Source organism: Uranotaenia lowii, chromosome 2 (assembly GCF_029784155.1).
Source record: "Uranotaenia lowii strain MFRU-FL chromosome 2, ASM2978415v1, whole genome shotgun sequence".
NCBI classification, from domain to species: Eukaryota; Metazoa; Arthropoda; class Insecta; order Diptera; family Culicidae; genus Uranotaenia; species Uranotaenia lowii.
The window spans coordinates 215789751-215807049 of NC_073692.1; the positions used below are offsets into that span (position 1 = coordinate 215789751).

Below are 17299 nucleotides of genomic sequence, written 5' to 3' on the forward strand. Positions count from 1 at the left end.
GTTGCTTCCCGAGGAAAGGTTAAGCGAATGAGTTAATCGTAGAACGTAGTTTTTTCTTCGTCTGAGCTACGTAGGAGAGCGGAAAAAGGACATCGTCTCTTTATAAAAATGCTTTAAAGGTTAATAAATTTCAAGTGATGGCGAACAAAAGTTCAAGTAAAAATAAGTTATGATCTTGAAGGATTAATGCCTAAATATCAAATACACTGTAGAGAAGGTATTCAAAGAATGTTTCAAAATAGTTTCACTTCTGTATCGAAAATTCTCCAACAGCGGATTGGACCGTGAAAATGGTAAAATTTTCAATTTAACAGAGGATTTTAATTTTTTTCCCTTAAATTTGGTTCCAAGTACCACTTCGATTCACCTGAAAGTTCGAATCGAGTTGGTGAAATTTGTCCACCGGGTTAGCAGCAACACCGCCACAACTTTTCTTTTATCAAACTCATTAAAATGCAAACCATGTTTATGCTAATTGTGTTGCTGTTTTCTATCACCTTGCTGCTGCTCACTGCTCTCTACATTCCAATGGGTAGCATTCTCTTCCGATGCTGTGCCATTGTCAAGCTAAGGCCAATTCCGGTTCCGGTCCCTCGGCCATTACACGGTCTAGGGATCCGGATCGGGTAAGGGGCAGGTTTCCAGAACGAGCAAAAAAAAAGCACAGAAAATGTCGCCCATTCATTTCGGTGGGTTGTTTCGCATTCCAGAAGCTCGTCCCGGATATTGGACTTTTCAGCCAGTAGTAAAGCGCCCCGTATTGTCGCATTCGCGCGATTATTTTTCACACCTGCTCACTGTCAGCTGCTGGAAATTTGCTACCGCAGGAAACAGTACGAGACCGTTTTGTTGGTTTTAAAAATTAAAATGGTCAACAGAATTGGCAGATGAAATCAAGAAAATCTGAGAAAATTAAAATTGACAAAAAGTTTAAAAAACGGCAACCTTTGAAAGTTCATTAATTACTATGTGTTTCGTATTTTGCAAATCGAATGATTTGAAAATGAGCCTAATAACGTCGATTTTCCAATCCTCTTTTCAAAATTTATCTGGTGTGACTTAAACAATTTTGACGGTTGATTTAATAAAAAGTACGGTTTTCACACGAAAGTTCTGCATTTTTAGTGGTCATGATCTTCAATTATTTTTAAATCCTTGTGTGCAAAGCTGAAGCTAGGAACTATATCCTAGCTTCAGCTTTCTTGGAAACTGAGTGATTTTTTGGCATTCCGTAGCTGTTCTACAACCTTTTTTCCGAAGCATGTTTTTTCGGATTTTTTTCTGAGGATTTGAATAACGGAAAACTGAAGTGTTGTGGGTGAATAATGTGTGAGAAACAAAATTGATTTCCATAACTTAAATTTTTGTAAAAAATGGTTGAGAAACAGAAGAGGTATAGCGATTTTCAGCAAGGAGTGTCAAATTGACACTCAAGGTCTGATTATAGAGTTTTTTATGAGCTTTCAGGGCGCGTCCATAAAAAAGTAATGCAAATTTTTAGATTTCAATAATTCTCTGCGGGTCTCCGAAGATTTGATTATATTTGGATGCAACCGAATAAAGTTTCAAGCTGTTAAATTGACACTCAAGAGCAACTTAAGTAAACTAAAAAACCTATTTTTTTGTATATGTCTAGAAATTTTTAAATTTGTCAGTTTTGGGTAAAATGGATCGTTTTTGGTAACTGATAAACTGAAAACCTACATGAAAACTTAAAGCTGGTTTTGAATCAATTTACTATCCTTCATCCAATCAAGGTTTCGGATTTGTCGAGATACAGCGCTTTAAAATTAAAAAAGTTCTGGAATTAAAATTATTTAATTAGGTTACAACTTTTGCTGACATCATTAAACCCTTTAAAGCTGTACGGGTCAATATGAACCGACAAGCACATTTCAAACATCCTTATCATCATTCCAATATACTGAAGAACTGGGACTTTTTAGAGACCAAGTATTTTCTATGAAAATCTTAATCAAATTAAGCGCAAAAAACAAAAATTAATGTTCAGAAAATCAGATCAAAGACAGCGAAGATGTCAAAAGTTATGAATATTTCAGAACAAAATTATTGTTCGGATTTATTTTCTTTCAAAACCGGTTTCTGATAACCTGGCTATATTTTACATATTGACTTTATTTTGATATGTTTAGTAATTGGTATAAATAACCTACATAATAAATCTTATACAGTGGTTTTCAACCTCTTTTCACTCACCGCCCCTTTTGCAAAATTTTCGAGTTCAACGCCCCCCTGGGCAAATATTTTAAAACATCTTTCAAAAAAATGTTCGTTGAAAAACCTTTGGCTTTATGTTGTTGTAAGACTTACCTTAAAATTCATTAAAATTTATATGAAGCCCTCACAGCCTAAGGGGTAGGGGGTTAAATTTTCGATTTTGATTTAATAATGTCAAACGATTCTTCATATTTCAAACTACATATATTTCGTGATTTTCCAGATTTTAAGAAATTATTTACCTACTATTTCGTCCGAAAGAAAAATGTAAATTTTCGAAAAATATGTGAAAAACGACCAAACAGGACCATTTCAATATTATTTTTCATTTGTTTCAGAAAAAAAAGCTTGTTCGGACTTGAAAATTTTGAACCAAATGTGTTGTGTCTTGTGTGTTTTTTTTTTTCGAGAAATCGAATGAAGGCTGTTTGAGCTACAGCACGCATCGGAAAATGTAGTTATGGCTGTTTTTACCCTTAATTCCCCTACATTTTTCAAATTGTTAAGAAAACGCATGTTCGGACTTGAAAATTTGGAATCTAATGGGGCGTATCTTGTGTGATTTTTTTTCGAGGAATCCAATAAAGGTTGTTTAAGCCACCGCACGCTTTGGAAAATGTAATTATGGCTGTTTTTACCCTCGATTCCCTTCCATTTTTTCTGAAATCATTGAAAAATGTAGGGGAATCGAGGGTAAAAACAGCCATAACTCCATATTTCAAAGCAAGCGGTGGCTCAAACAGCCTTCATTGGATTCCTCGGAAACAATTGCATAAGACAAGTCTCGTTTGGCTCAAAATTTTCAAGTCCGATCATAGTTTTTCTGAACTTTTAGGAAAATGAAAGGGAATTGAGGGTGAAACAGCCATAACTCCTGTTTCCAATCCGTGCGGTGGCTCAAACGGTCTTTATTGGATTTCTCGGAAAAATTACATAGGATACAACCCATTTGGTTTAAAATTTTCAAGTCCGAACATGCTTTTTTCTGAAATCATTGAAAAATGTAGGGGAATTGAGTGTAAAAACAGCCATAACTAAATTTACCGAAGCGTGCGGTGGCTCAAACAGCCTTCATTCTATTTCTCGGAAAAAAACACACCAAATACAACCCATTTGTTTAAAAAATTTCACGTCCCAACATGCTTCTGTTGAGCTATTTGAAAATTTTTGGGAAATTGAGGATAAAACAGCCATAACTCCTGTTTCCAATCCGTGCGGTGGCTCAAATAGGCTTCGTTGGATTCCTCGGAAAAAATCACATAGGATTCAACCCATTTGGTCTAAAATTTTCAAGTCCGAACATGCTTTTTTCTGAAATCATTGAAAAATGTAGGGGAATTGAGGGTAAAAGAGCCATAACTTAATTTTCGGAGCGTGCGGTGGCTCAAACAGCCTTTATTGGATTCCTCGAAAAAAAAATCACACAAGATACGTCCCATAAGATACAAAATTTTCAAGTCTCTACATGTATTTTCTTAACAGTTTGGAAAATTGAGGAGAATTGAAGGTAAAACAGCCATACATTCATTTTTCGAAGCGTGCGGTAGCTCAAACAGTCTACAACACATTTGGTTCAAAATTATCAAGTCCGAACAAGCTTTTTTTTCTGAAATAATTGAAAAATATAGGGGTATTGAGGGTTAAAACAGCCATAACTCCATTTTCTGAAGCGTGCGGTGGCTCAAACAGCCTTAATTCGATTTCTCAGAAAAAATGACATACGAAAGGTCTCTCTTTTCGTTCAATATTCTCTAGTTCAAATCAGTGTTTTTCTGGAATGTTTACAAAATATAGGGGAATTAGAGGTTCAAAAGGTACTATATCTCCGTTCGTAAGGTTCTGCGGCGTTTGAAATTATGACCAATCGATTCTCCGGAAATTTTCACAAAAGGAAAGTATATTTCCATAGATTTGGTTCATGTGTGACGAAAGATATTGAATTTCTTCGCGGTTAGTACACTTTTTTCCCCATTGTGCAATGGTCAATTCTTTCAAAGACTGCGAGAAAAAATGAATTAAGAGAAAGATTTACATAAGTATTTAATTTGAGTTTTCCCAGTTCTACAAACACCGAGAAATTTAATGAAATTTCTCAAAAAAAATTGAAACAAAAATAATTTTCTGCAGTTTTCAATAAAGGTGTTAAAAACAAATATTTTTAAAATCACAAACTTTAAAATGCTCTCTTGTGATGTCAGGAATAGTTATAACTATTCAATAAAATATTCTAAAAAATATGGGATAACATTTATTTTTTTAAATTTTCTTTTGAACTAGAACATCTAGACAAAATATGTACTTATCTTTCATAAAAAAAAACACATAATGGAAACATTAAAACCAAGTTTTAAGTTCTTGGATAGGTTTACTAAGTTGTCAGCAATGAATGACTGATCCCAGAAAAATACGTAAAATTTATTTTTTTTCCTTTTTTCACCAAAATTTGACAAAATATTCGATTTTTTACGCCAAAATCTTTTCAAATATTTTTAAAACACATGCACCAAAATTTTTATTATCTTGTGTAAAGCATGGATCACCACTGTTTATTATACCATTGCGCTCCTAGTTGTTGGATCTGGAATGTTTTGACAGTACTTTGTTGTGGAATGTTTCCTCTATCAGTGCTGAAAATTTCATTACGATTCGTTTTGTTTCAAAAAAGTTACACGTGATGGAAGCCGCGAGACGAAAATAAATTTTGGACACTCACGTTAAAAGTTAAAACCCGACGTGGTCGGGTTAAAAAAATCGCGAAATCGTTAAAAATGCTCAAATCAACCGTGTGCAGCGATCTCAAACGTTTCCGTGAGATGCATACTATCGATCGGCAGGTTCATACCAAGCGTTATAGTGAATCTAAGAGTCAGAAACTGCATTTGAAGGTGTTGAGAACGATCAAGGCAAACATAGGGTAGTCGGACTACGACATCGCCAAGAAATTCAACGTCGACCGGTACACCGTCAGAAGGATTAGTCTCCGCGAAGGAATACGATCCTATCGGGTCAGTAAGCAACCAAACCGGACATTGAAGCAGAATTTAGTAGCCAAAGGACGTGCCCGCAAGTTATACAAGAAGATTCCAACGAAGTTCGACGGATGCATCCTCATGGATGACGAAACGTACGCGAAGATGGATTTTGGGCAGCTTCCTGGCCAAAAATTTTATAAAGCCACTGCAGTGGTGCATTGCACTGGTCGGGGTAATGTCCCCGCCAAGTTCAAATTCGTTTTTGCCGATAAGTTGGCAAGAAAGTGTTTGATCTGGCAAGGTATTTGCAGCTGCGGGCGAAAAACCCGGGTTTTTGTGAAAAACAAGACCATGGACTCCGAAATGTACAAGGAGGAGTGCCTTAAAAACGTTTTTTCGTACATTAGATCTCACAAAAGATCAGTAAAGTTTTCGCCAGATTTGGCATGCTGCCACTACAGCTAGGAGGTACTACAGTGATATTCGGCCAATGGGTGGATTTTGTCGAAAAGGACATCAACTCACCCAACTGCCCTCAATTCCGCCCTATCGAAAAATTTTGGGCAATTGTCAAGCAGAAGATGAAGAAGAATGGTAGGACGACTCGGGAAGCAACAGAGATGAAGAGATTGTGGAACAAAATGGCCGCTGAGGTCAGTGAATAGGGTGTCCAAACTTTGATGAGTGGTTCTTGACGAAAAGCTCGAAATTTCATCAAAAAAACACCGAAATATTTTTTTTTCTTATTTTTCAATTGAAGTGCAATAAAAACCCTACATTTTGATTATAGAACTTTTTTTTTTCGATTACATAGCTCCGAGATAGACCCGTTTTAACGCGTCCAGATTTGTAGTGATCCATGCTTTAGTTAATATTAGTCTTTTAATGCAATTGAAAGAATAAATTTTTATGGTAATTTTAAACGACTGAATTTTGTTTTCGGTATTTTATTTTCCAATTGGCATTTCACGTCAGAGTTTTTTTTTCAGTACGTAGCCGGACTGGTCAAATCCCGGCGTCTGGTCAAATGCGGGCATTGGTTTTCAAAATGGACGACCCAAAATCCGGGCAATATTCGGGCTGATTTTGTCAAAACCCAAAAAATACTCAACAAAAATCAAGAAAAATAAATTGAAAAATAAATTTTTTCATCAAAATTTATCGACAAATTGTAAATCGTATTTTAGGCTTCAAAAAACCTTTTATGATTATTTTTGTAGAACAAAATAAAAAAAATCATTTTGGACCCAAAAATAGAGAATTTGTACAGCACAAATTGTGTTTTTTTGTTTGGTTTGCCAAATAAGTAAATAAATACGGGCCAAATCCGGGCTTTTTCAACAACAAAAAATTAGGCACCTGGGCCGGGTCGGACTGTTCCTAAATTTTGTATTAAATATCCGGGCAAACCCGGATAAAACTGGGCAATTCGGCAACCTTATGTTAACAATATTGACGATATGATTGAAACCAGGCCAAGTTAGTCAAAAATCACTGCAAAATCATTCGAGCGATTGTCGAGAAAATAGTCGAATGATAACGGGATAGTTTAAAATATTATTGTGAATTTGTATTTTTAACTCTGGAACTGAGTTTAAATGTCTATTGCCACATTTAGCACTAACTTCTTGATATTAAATTAGCATTTGATACTTACTATAATCTGAAATCTCTAAATGAACACAAAAGTTATAACACTCACAATCAAATTATTGTTGCAAAAAGGTCAAGAGATTCAACGTTCTGAATTGTATTAATAAATCCGTGAAATTTTATATTCGTTACCTTTTTTTGCAATATATTTTACCCATTCCAAGCGCCCCTCAACTGGAAACCCGATTTTTATTTTTCATCATTCAAAAATAAATCGCCCAGCATTTGATAGTTTATTTCTTGAGCTACGTTGACGTTGAAATTTAAAAATTTAAGTACGAAAATAAACTGATTTTAACAACTATTCTTTATTAACATAACTTTGTCGAAAAACTAACTATATGAAAAAGAATTATTGCAAAATGATTGTTAAAAAGCCATCCTTTTAGCATGATATTAGATTGAAAGTAATCACAGCAACTTCACGCTCTAGAATCGGTAATAAAAGTATCTATTTTTAAGCGTTGTGATGTCACGAAAATCCTACTATTTTTAGTTCATGGTTCCTTTTAACGTCACATACTGTCGAAATTGGAGATCTCTTCAAACTTTTTTAGAGGAACTCAATGCTTTTTTCAGAATGAAAGTCGGTTCAGAAGGTTGTGGGTTGCATCCGGGTAAGGAATGCGTTGTGACGTCACAAAAATTGATTTCCTTTTTTCGGAAACGTCCATGACTTCTTACTTCAACAATATTATAGTATATCTTCAAAACAAGTTTAAAATAACAATGTAATTCAATAAATTAATTATTTTATCAAGCTTTTAATGAACTTAAGAATCATATTTTTTTTTTCGCATAAACGCGGTTATTTTATAACGTCTTTAATAAAAAAAAATATAAATTTGCGCTTGTTGAAGACTTGATTCGAGAATTATAAAACAATCATTAACATGAAATCCTCATCGATGTTTTAAAAGAATATTTGTGAATTATACAGCAAGTAGGGATCTCTTATTTGAATAAAAATCTTGCAGGTAGTTATCTGAGGTTTGAAAAAAAAAATACAATAAGATCAAGTTCTTCTATATAAGATTGAAAAAACGCGCTAATAGCTTCTATTACTTGCTAATATTATGTTCAAACAAAATAACTAAGTGTCTATGGAATAAATGCAATATGATTAAAAAATCTTTGAACATGGTAAATTTTATAAATAATCTTTTTCTTTTGTACAAATTCATAAGACTTTGAAAGAAAATAAATTTCTCATAAAATATTTAAAAAAAAAGTGTCCTTTATTGAAACTTCCACCTCATAGAATGTTGCTAGGAAATCCAAATCAAACCCTGTATTCACATTAAATCCCACGAAGAGACTTTTAACTGAACAACAAAATTAAAATATGAAGGTACTAGCACAGGGTTCCATGCAAAATTAGGGCCAGATTATACTACGAAAAGGGGTCGTGCAACAAACCTTAAGTTTGTATAGAATTGACTAGAACTTTTCGGGATTAACAAAAAAAAACTATTAAACAGTTTTGTATCAATAATTTTGGTCCTTATTAACCGATTGTTCTTTTAATTTCAGTGTTTCAAAGCTTAAATTATTACTATATTTCACCTGAGGAACGCATTTCGATCAGAGTTATCGTGAACAGTTTTTAAGCTTCAAAACAAGTATATAACCCATCAGAAGCTTATTTTTGAAACTCAATATGTTTTTTTTTACCATAACCCTTATCGAAATGGGACCTTGGGACAAACTGTTCCTCATAACGAAAGCTTTGTGAATGACTATAATGAAAACAAATCACCCGATAGGGACTTCAGAAATTGGTGCAACACTGGGTGCTCATGTTTTTTCCAAAAAAAATTTCTCATAATTCCATATAAATTTTTGGTTTATTGCGCCATCTTTTTCTGTGGTCCAATCCCCGAAATTTGGAACTGGACTTTGTGCTAAGCCTGGGATCTACTTAAGCATTTCATTAGTCGGCTGATTTAGGCACTCTAGTGTCCACTTAGGGGAGATGGGGGAATAATGGCCACCTTAAGGAAATCGGTTATTTAACCATAGAAAATAGCTATAATATGGAGGTTACATTATTGTTTCGTGTTCAGACACTTGAAAAGCCTATTCCCTAACGGGCTGAAACGTGAAAAACTAGATGAAAACGTTAAAAAATGCATTTTAAAAAAATTTGCCAAAAGCTGAAAACCAGCCACTGTGGAGGCATAATGAGAACCCCCCCTGAGGCAGTATGAGCACCACTAATCAGAGCAAGATGTGCGTCTTTGCCGGGGAATCTAGCAGCGAATTCAATTCGATGAAGTCAGGTGAGTCGTAGATTCATCAAACAAAGCAATAACAAAATAATCTAGGTCTGTTCGTAGAATACAAACAATTCACGCACGCTCATACATGATGTGCTTTGTTCGGAGGATGATGCTACTAGCCGTATAATGTAACAATAAAAAAATCGATCATGAATTGTTAATGGAAAAAAATCACCTCGAACAGAAATCTAACTCTAGTCTTTTGATTACCTCTCCGACACCTTACCAATAGGCTGAATTGTCGGATGAAAACTAGTCAAGGTGTGGCGCTATAAATCAATTTTAACTCGCTGCTAGATTCTACGGCAGAAAATGCTCATTATGCCTCGATAATATGGTGCTCTATATGCCCCTAGTCAACAAATTTAAGTAAAAACGTGTTTTAAAATTGATAAAAGTGAAAAATCAAAAATTTTATGATGGTGAAAATTGAGAAACAATGTGTACATCATGTTGCAGTGCGTACATTATAGATCAAGGTTATTTTAAGATCATAAGAGCTTATTTCGTGGTGCTCAAAAATTATAATATTTTCGTAACTTGAGAGCCAAGCTAGTTTTTTTAAATATCTCTGTAAAAATGATAAGGAGATTCCTTTTTTTGTGAAAAATTAATACTATAGGAAGTACGAAACAAATCCTCATGAAAATTTATTTAAGAAAATACGCACTTTCGTAGAAAAGCGTAGTTCTCATTATGCCTCGGGTGCTCGTTATGCCCTCATCTCCCCTACTAACTTTTAATAGATCGCAGGATTTTGAAATTATCATTTATTTTTCTTTCCCTTTGCAATTAAATATTGTAAAAATTCAGACACATTTTTCAACGCTTTTACAAATAAATATTTTCTAGCAAATTTTTTTAAAGTTATATTCACATCATCGCATAAACAAATAAAATTGATGTGCGCAGTGTTGCAAACCTTATCTGCTTATATGAGCCATTTAGATTCAATTCTCTTAATTTTTTGGGTTTTAATGGATCGATTTCATCATTAAATCATATTATTTGTTGAGTTTTTGAGCATTTTTATTAAATTAAGCATTAGTTTCAAGATAAAATTTAGATTTATTTCATGTAGCTCACCATAAAATTTCGGGACGTCACAACGCTTTGCCAAACTCTGCTTAAAAAATGGCGCGTTGTGACGTCACGAAACTGAATCACTCTAAAATAAATTTAAATCAACATTTGATAAAAACCAAAAACAGCGATTTGTTGGTTGTATTTGGACGATACATTTTTGAAATTTTCATAAAATTTGCTCGAATAGGAGAGCAGAAAAATGCGGTTTTGTAAAAAAAAACTGAAAAGTTGAAAAAGAGGAAAAGTTGAGCTTAGGGGTAAAATTTTTTCAATGTGCGATATGAACTGTAAAATCTACAACCAATATATCAAAAAATGTTTTGCAAACGTTGTGACTCCACGTTGGAATGGGTCATGTATTTTTTTCATTTTGATGATCGTTAGATGAAAATTGTTGTAGATTGGTACATGAAAAAATGTTTGACGTGATTCCAAAACTAACTGCATCCTTTTAGTTGAAATGATCCATTGAGTTTGATTGTCTTTAATTAAGAAAAATAATGGGGTTTAGAGATGCTTTCTGCCAAAATTGGGACTTTAAATCATAAGTGTATCATGAAGTTTAAAATGTACTCAATGGTTAGCACAAAAAAAACAACTGGAGTCCCTTCATTTCATAGTTTTTAATTTTTTGTTTTAAATTATTTTTAACATTAATATTTAACATTCACGGAAAAATAATTTAAAAAAAATTGTTGCCTTTCTATGTTATACATTAGACTGGCCCAAATTTGTATGGGATGATTTTTAACAACATTTTTTTTAGCGCGTCACCCCCTAGATTGGTGCCTTTAAGTGAAAAAATGACTTTCTGAAGGTTTCAGGTCATTTGGCAGAAGCACGAGCTGGCGCAAAGGACTTGAAATTTGTATGGAGATTTGCAGCAAAATGTATGAAAAATCGATATATTTTCACTCTTTGTGTTCTAAAATATGTTTCCAGTAAGCTAGAAAGCTCAGAGTTTCAGGAATTGTAGTTCAAACAATTGCAAATAAGTTTGTAGAAGACTGTGACGCAATACAAGTTCACTGTGATGAGTTATTTGCAATTGAATATGTGATTTTTCGCATTTCTTTGATATATCGTGAACGGTGTATAGGTGGATTATTAGTACCAACTTGATCGCATTGTCACACAATGAGAATAACAGATAGAAAGTTTGTGTTCTCGGCAAAGTTGGAGCTTATTTTATAACAAATATCTTTGCAAACAAAAACAAACAAACAAACTTTCTATTTGTTATCCTCATTGTGTGACAATGCAATCAAGTTGGTACTAATAATCCACGATATATCAAAGAAATGCAAAAAAAATCACACGTTCAGTTGCAAATAACTCATCATAGTCAATTTTTATCGCATCACAATCTTATACAAACTTGTTTGCAATTGTTTGAACTACGATTCCTGAAATTCTGAGCTTTCTAGCATACTGGAAACATATTTTAAAACACAAAGAGTGTATGTATGTCGATTTTTCATACATTTTGCCGCAAATCTCTATACAAATTTCAAGTCCTTTGCGCCAGCTCGTGCTTCTGCCAAATGCCCTGGAACCTTCAGAAAGTCATTTTTTCACCTAAAAGCACCAATCTAGAGGGTGCCGCGTGAAATATAAGGATTTTTGTGTTATGGGCCAGTCTGTTATACATGTCTGATAATTTTTTACTTCATAAGAAAAAAAAACAATATTTTATTTACCCCGCCTTTAGACGGTGCTTACTAAAATTAGCATATAATCATAGCAAATCATTATTTTAACGTTTTAAGCAGAATGTTTCAATAAATGTAAGTTTAATTATTCATACTAATGGCCACTGTTTGATTGTTTTAGCAGTTGTCAAAACCTACACCTCAGAAAAACATGAGAAAACTGGAAATGGACTTATATTTTTAAAAAATATCTTTTTAGTAGCGCCAGAAATCCTTGGCCCTTGCGTTTTCGATCTTAAATAGCTAATGCAAGCTAGATCTAAAACTAATCATAATTTTGGATTAATTTTGTTTTGAAAAAAATGATCGTAGATAAGGTAGAAAAGAAAAAAAAATAAAGGCCATTTAAAGGTGGAATTGGGAAAACTGACAACATATCGACAAATATAATGCATTCATGCAAAGCCGAAATTGATTTCCGTCAACCTGAATAGTGGTCTACTGAAAAATTATGTTTTTTCTTCGCAATGAACGAATTTTTGACTAAACCCCCTGGTAAAAATGTTTCCACTTCACTTGTACCTACTTGCTGAAATCAGTCATCGTTTTATGTCAAATGCACTTAACACTGTGATGTCAAATTGTTTTTTTAATTTTTTTTTATTTGAAACGGCTCAACTGTGGTATCAAATCTTGTTATCAAGCTAATGACATATTCAAATGTTGCAAGCCTTTAAACCACCACTGTAAACTGACAACCGCTTTTCGTTTGCTCTCTATTTTGGGTAGAAAAAAACTAGGACTGGGTTGTAAAACTTTTGGTCAGTTATTTTCACCAGTTACCACCCTCCAGCCACACTGACAGTCCCGTGGTATGCGATTGTTTCCAATTTGGTAGAACTGGATATAGTTTTGTATGTTTTAATTAAAAACCTCTACTACTGCTGCATAGAATTTGAATACTGCGGCAGAACACAGATTAGCTAGATGTTGACAACTGCATGGCTTTTGAGCCGAAGGATAACATGATTTTTTAAATATCTTGCGGTCTGTTTTATTCAAAGGATTATGCTCCAAAAATATGCCATTTTCGAATCAAATCACTAGTTTTTTCCAATTTTAAGATTAATGACGAATAAATAAACCTTTTCAAGTCGAGCCTTATCTAGAGACTTAATTCAACGTAGTTTATGGCAGCCACCGGATACACGTGGGATTCCAACCGCGAGCCTTTTCGATTGCTTCAACGCACAAACATACAATGCAATTGTTTGGGAAAATTCGGGACCCGGGCGAAAGCAAATGGCCACAAAGCCACAATTTATTTGATTCCATCCTTCCATCAGACGCAAACCAGAAACTGACAATGTTCTGTATCGACTACATGTTGTGTTTTTTCTTCTCTTCCTTCCTCCCACAATCGCGCAATTCGCAGGTAACGGCCTGCCACTGCAAGGTGCATCAGAGCTATCGCCAATTTGCCTCCAAACACCGGCAGCTGATACCGATCTTTGGCCGCAAATCGAAGGCCACCTCGTCGAATCGGCACTGGCTCAGCGGCAAAGGACCTCAGGGTGGTGCGGGTGCTGGTGGTGCGACCGGAAGTGGATCAGGATGCGGGGGCGGCGGCGGCCACAGCAACCTCAACTATAGCTACGCCCACCAACATCCGAACTCGTACAGCCTCCAGCCGGAGCGGATAATCAACAAACCGCTGCCGATGAACCTCGAGAACGACATGTACTATACGGTTGACTTTGGGGACGCACAGAACGTGCCGTTGATCCAGTAGATAGGACCAGCGAAGAATCCCCGGATGAATGGCCCGTGTCACACCTACACCTGATGCCGGCCATGATGATACATCCGAACGAGGAGAATTGAGCGGGCCCTGTTTGGTTATCTGTTTTCGGATTTTTTTGTTTCGTTTTGCAGATACTGTTTGAGTTCCAGTTTCAGGCGCTTAGCTTGTAGGATAATTGTAACTGTGAGTATCTCTCTGGATCTTTTGGCAATGATTTCTGTTTTACTAAATAAAATTTACAATTGGTCACGTTATCTATCAACGGCAGAGAAATTCATTCTCAGTTCTGATCCGAATTTGCTCCTCAAAAGCTTAATAAACTCATTGAATGTGGTAAAATATGTTAAATAAATTTTAATTATACATTTCACTAAAAGAGCTCTTAAACTTTGAAAAAAAGAAGGAGGTACATAAGCAAGTTGAAACAAAAAAATGATTTAATGTGTTTATGAGCACTTTCGATTTCAAATAGTAGGAAATTAGGATATCATCACATATCATGTTTCCTTTAATATCAATATCAATTTTCCTTTAACTTCTCTGACAATCTAACTTTTCCTGGTGGTCTGGACACTAAGCCGAAGACCGATAGGCCGAAAGATGTTAGGCCGAAGGATGCTAGGCCGAATGGATTAACATAGGCTTGCCAGATCCTTTCAGAATAAAGCGGGACGTTTCACGAAAAAAAAGCGGGACATAACCGAAAAAAGCGGGACATTAAAGAAATTCTTAAAAAAGCCTCATTGAATAGCCAAACTCATACGTATACCATCAGCCAAAAGGTCGTTTCACGCGCTGCCTGACCTCTCTGTTTTTGACACTTCGCGATTTCTGTTTTGATTCCTCATTTTCCAATTATACACGCTGGGGTAGCAAAGCAAACATTTGAGTCCTCATTCAATTCTTATTTACATGTTTTTAGCAATATTTTTCTGCTCAATTTTAAGATAAAAAAAATTAAAAAGGAAATAAGTATTAAGAAATTAGATGTTTTAGTATTCAATAATAAAAAATCAATCATTTTGTTTGTTAATCCAGCTGATAACAGAAATACTGCAATAAATGGATTGAAACTTAAAAAAAGTTGAAGTCAAGTTAAAAGTTAAACTATCTAACGTTATTTTTATTTCTAGAAAAAAAAAACATAGCGTAATAATCTAGAATAGTTCAGCCTTTTCTTTCAGAATGTTTACCAGAGAATTTTTCTATATTGGATTCTTCTGCCCCTGAATAGTGTTGTCGTATAATTATATGCATTTGTTTACAGTTTACGGTCAAAATAACACCAGAAACTTCCAGACAATCGATTTGACACATTCGAATTCTTAGAAGCTTCCACATTTAGACATTCGATAGGATTTTTGTTTCAAGTAGGCAGCGCCCAGAATATTCAGTGCAGAGTCGGTTGGTCCAGAACAAATTAGTTAAAAAAAGGGTTTTAATGAAACATTTGGGGATTGGGATGAATCATCCAATAGGATGAAAATAAATACAGTTGCGTTCAAAAAAGAATGAAATCGCGTGAAGCCGCGCACCCACTTCCAACTTTGACAAGCTGCCATTTTTCTCTCGGTTTATATTTTTTCATGAAAATTCCACACAATCTAGTTCAACTATTCAACTAACTCTCCACAAAATTTGAAGTGTTTACAATGACGGGAAATTAAGATACAGCTATTTCCGTAAAAAAGAGAAATTTGGGGTTGCTACACTAAACTTCCTGTATCTTCGACAATTTTCATTAAAAAATCTTGAAATTTGATCCAAAGGTGTAAAAATGTTTGATCTAATACCAGGCCAAGTTTCGTCAAAATCGATGAACGCGATCAAAAATGGTGCCGGATTGAAAATGAGGTTCATTATCGCCAAGCAGACGATTTCATTCTTTTTTGGACGGATGTTTGTATGGAAAACATCGTAATCTATGTATTCTTGGTTTTTCCTTTTACAAATCAAAAATTTATCACAAAGAATGTTGTAAATGGCTAAAAACATCATTCGTACTTTATTTTGGAAGAGAAATTGTTTCAACAGGGTTCAAAATAAAAGAAAAGAGTTTCAGTAATGAACCGATAAACAAATTTGATCCACAATTAAAGCGAATATTCTATTCCCTCTTTTGTTTCAATACCAACTCTGTTGGAATAATTTCTATTTCTAAACAAAGTAAGAATGAAGTTCCTATCAATTAACAACATTCTTTGTGATAAATGTTGGTTTTGTGAAAGAAAAACCAAGAATACATAGATTACGATGTTTTCCATACAAACATCCGTCCAAAAAAGAATGAAATCGTCTGCTGGGCGATAATGAACCTCATTTTCAATCCGGCACCATTTTTGATCACGTACATCGATTTTCACGAAACTTGGCCTGGTATTAGATCAAACATTTTTACATCTTTGGACCAAATTTCAAGATTTTTTAATGAAAATTGTCAAAGATACAGCAAATTTAGTGTAGCAACCCCAAATTTCCTTTTTTTACGGAAATAGCTGTGTCTTAATTTCCCGTCATTGTAAAGACTTCAAATTTTGTGGAGAGTTAGTTGGATAGTTGAACTAAATTGTGTGAAATTTTCATGAAAAAATATAAACCGAGAGAGAAATGGCAGCTTGTCAAAGTTGGAAGTGGGTGCGCAGCTTCATGCGATTTCATTCTTTTTTGAACGCAACTGTATGTTGAAACATTTCAACAAACAAACCTTCTTTTTGAAATTTTTAAGAATTTTCAACTTTTTGTTAATTCCCGGAGAGATAACCGTCAAGAAACCAAAAAATGCGCTAAATTCAGTTCACAAAATGGGAAACCTTTTTTTTGCTTTCCTCAAACTGAGTATTGAGTTAAATTTCTTGACCGTGCAGCGACACGAAAAATTTCGCCGCACGCCTACACACAAAAAAAAAAGCATAGTAAAATTACTAAATCCGTGGTTTAAACGAACAACAGGCGACCATATTTTTGAGTCAAATATGTTTTGTTGTTTATAATACCATACGCATAGCTATTTTACCATGTGCTCAATTTGGCTGCGCATAGTAAATTCGACTGCGTTTTAGTAAAATTGTCAATGAAATGATGCATTGTTTTACTTTGTCCCTAGTAAAATTAATATGTTTCATGATGAAACTAGTATGTGTTATGATAAAGATTAGGAGGAGCGAGGAGCTTGATTTAAACAGTAAAATTACTATGTATGTTTGTTTGTTTATTTGCATGCATGCATTATGACATTATTTGAAACATGAAAATTCACACTTCCCACACACGTCGGTCAATGTTAGTGTGTTCTCCCGATGCTCTGGAATGATTTTCAAAGTTATGTTACTATAAAGCAGCTCAAAATTAGTTTTTTTTACAAACGGGTTTGATGATTAATGATCCTGAATTAGTGTAAACAACAAGAATGTTTACCATAGTAAAATTATCATACGCACTTATGTTTTTGAGTCAAATATGTTTTGTTCTCAAAAGTACGATGTGCATAGTATTTTGTTGATATGAATTGGTGCCACAATGTCAAAATTACTATGCGGACGGTAGTTGTGATAGAAATGATGATGAAATTATCATGACCATAGTATTTTCGACAACAAACATTGAGAGTTATCG

At 34.4% G+C, this 17299-nt stretch overlaps 1 protein-coding gene across 4 annotated transcripts in view; it reads left to right on the forward strand.

Annotated features, from left to right (window-relative positions):
• Positions 1-17299, forward strand: part of LOC129746044 (mucin-2-like) — a 639333-nt gene that overhangs the window by 603154 nt on the left and 18880 nt on the right. For all 4 annotated transcript variants that reach the window (XM_055739468.1, XM_055739470.1, XM_055739469.1 and 1 more), the window contains one exon: positions 13319-13870. In XM_055739468.1, the coding sequence (XP_055595443.1) occupies positions 13319-13675 (357 nt within the window). In that variant the 3' untranslated portion in view covers positions 13676-13870. The remainder of the gene's footprint in view (positions 1-13318; positions 13871-17299) is intronic.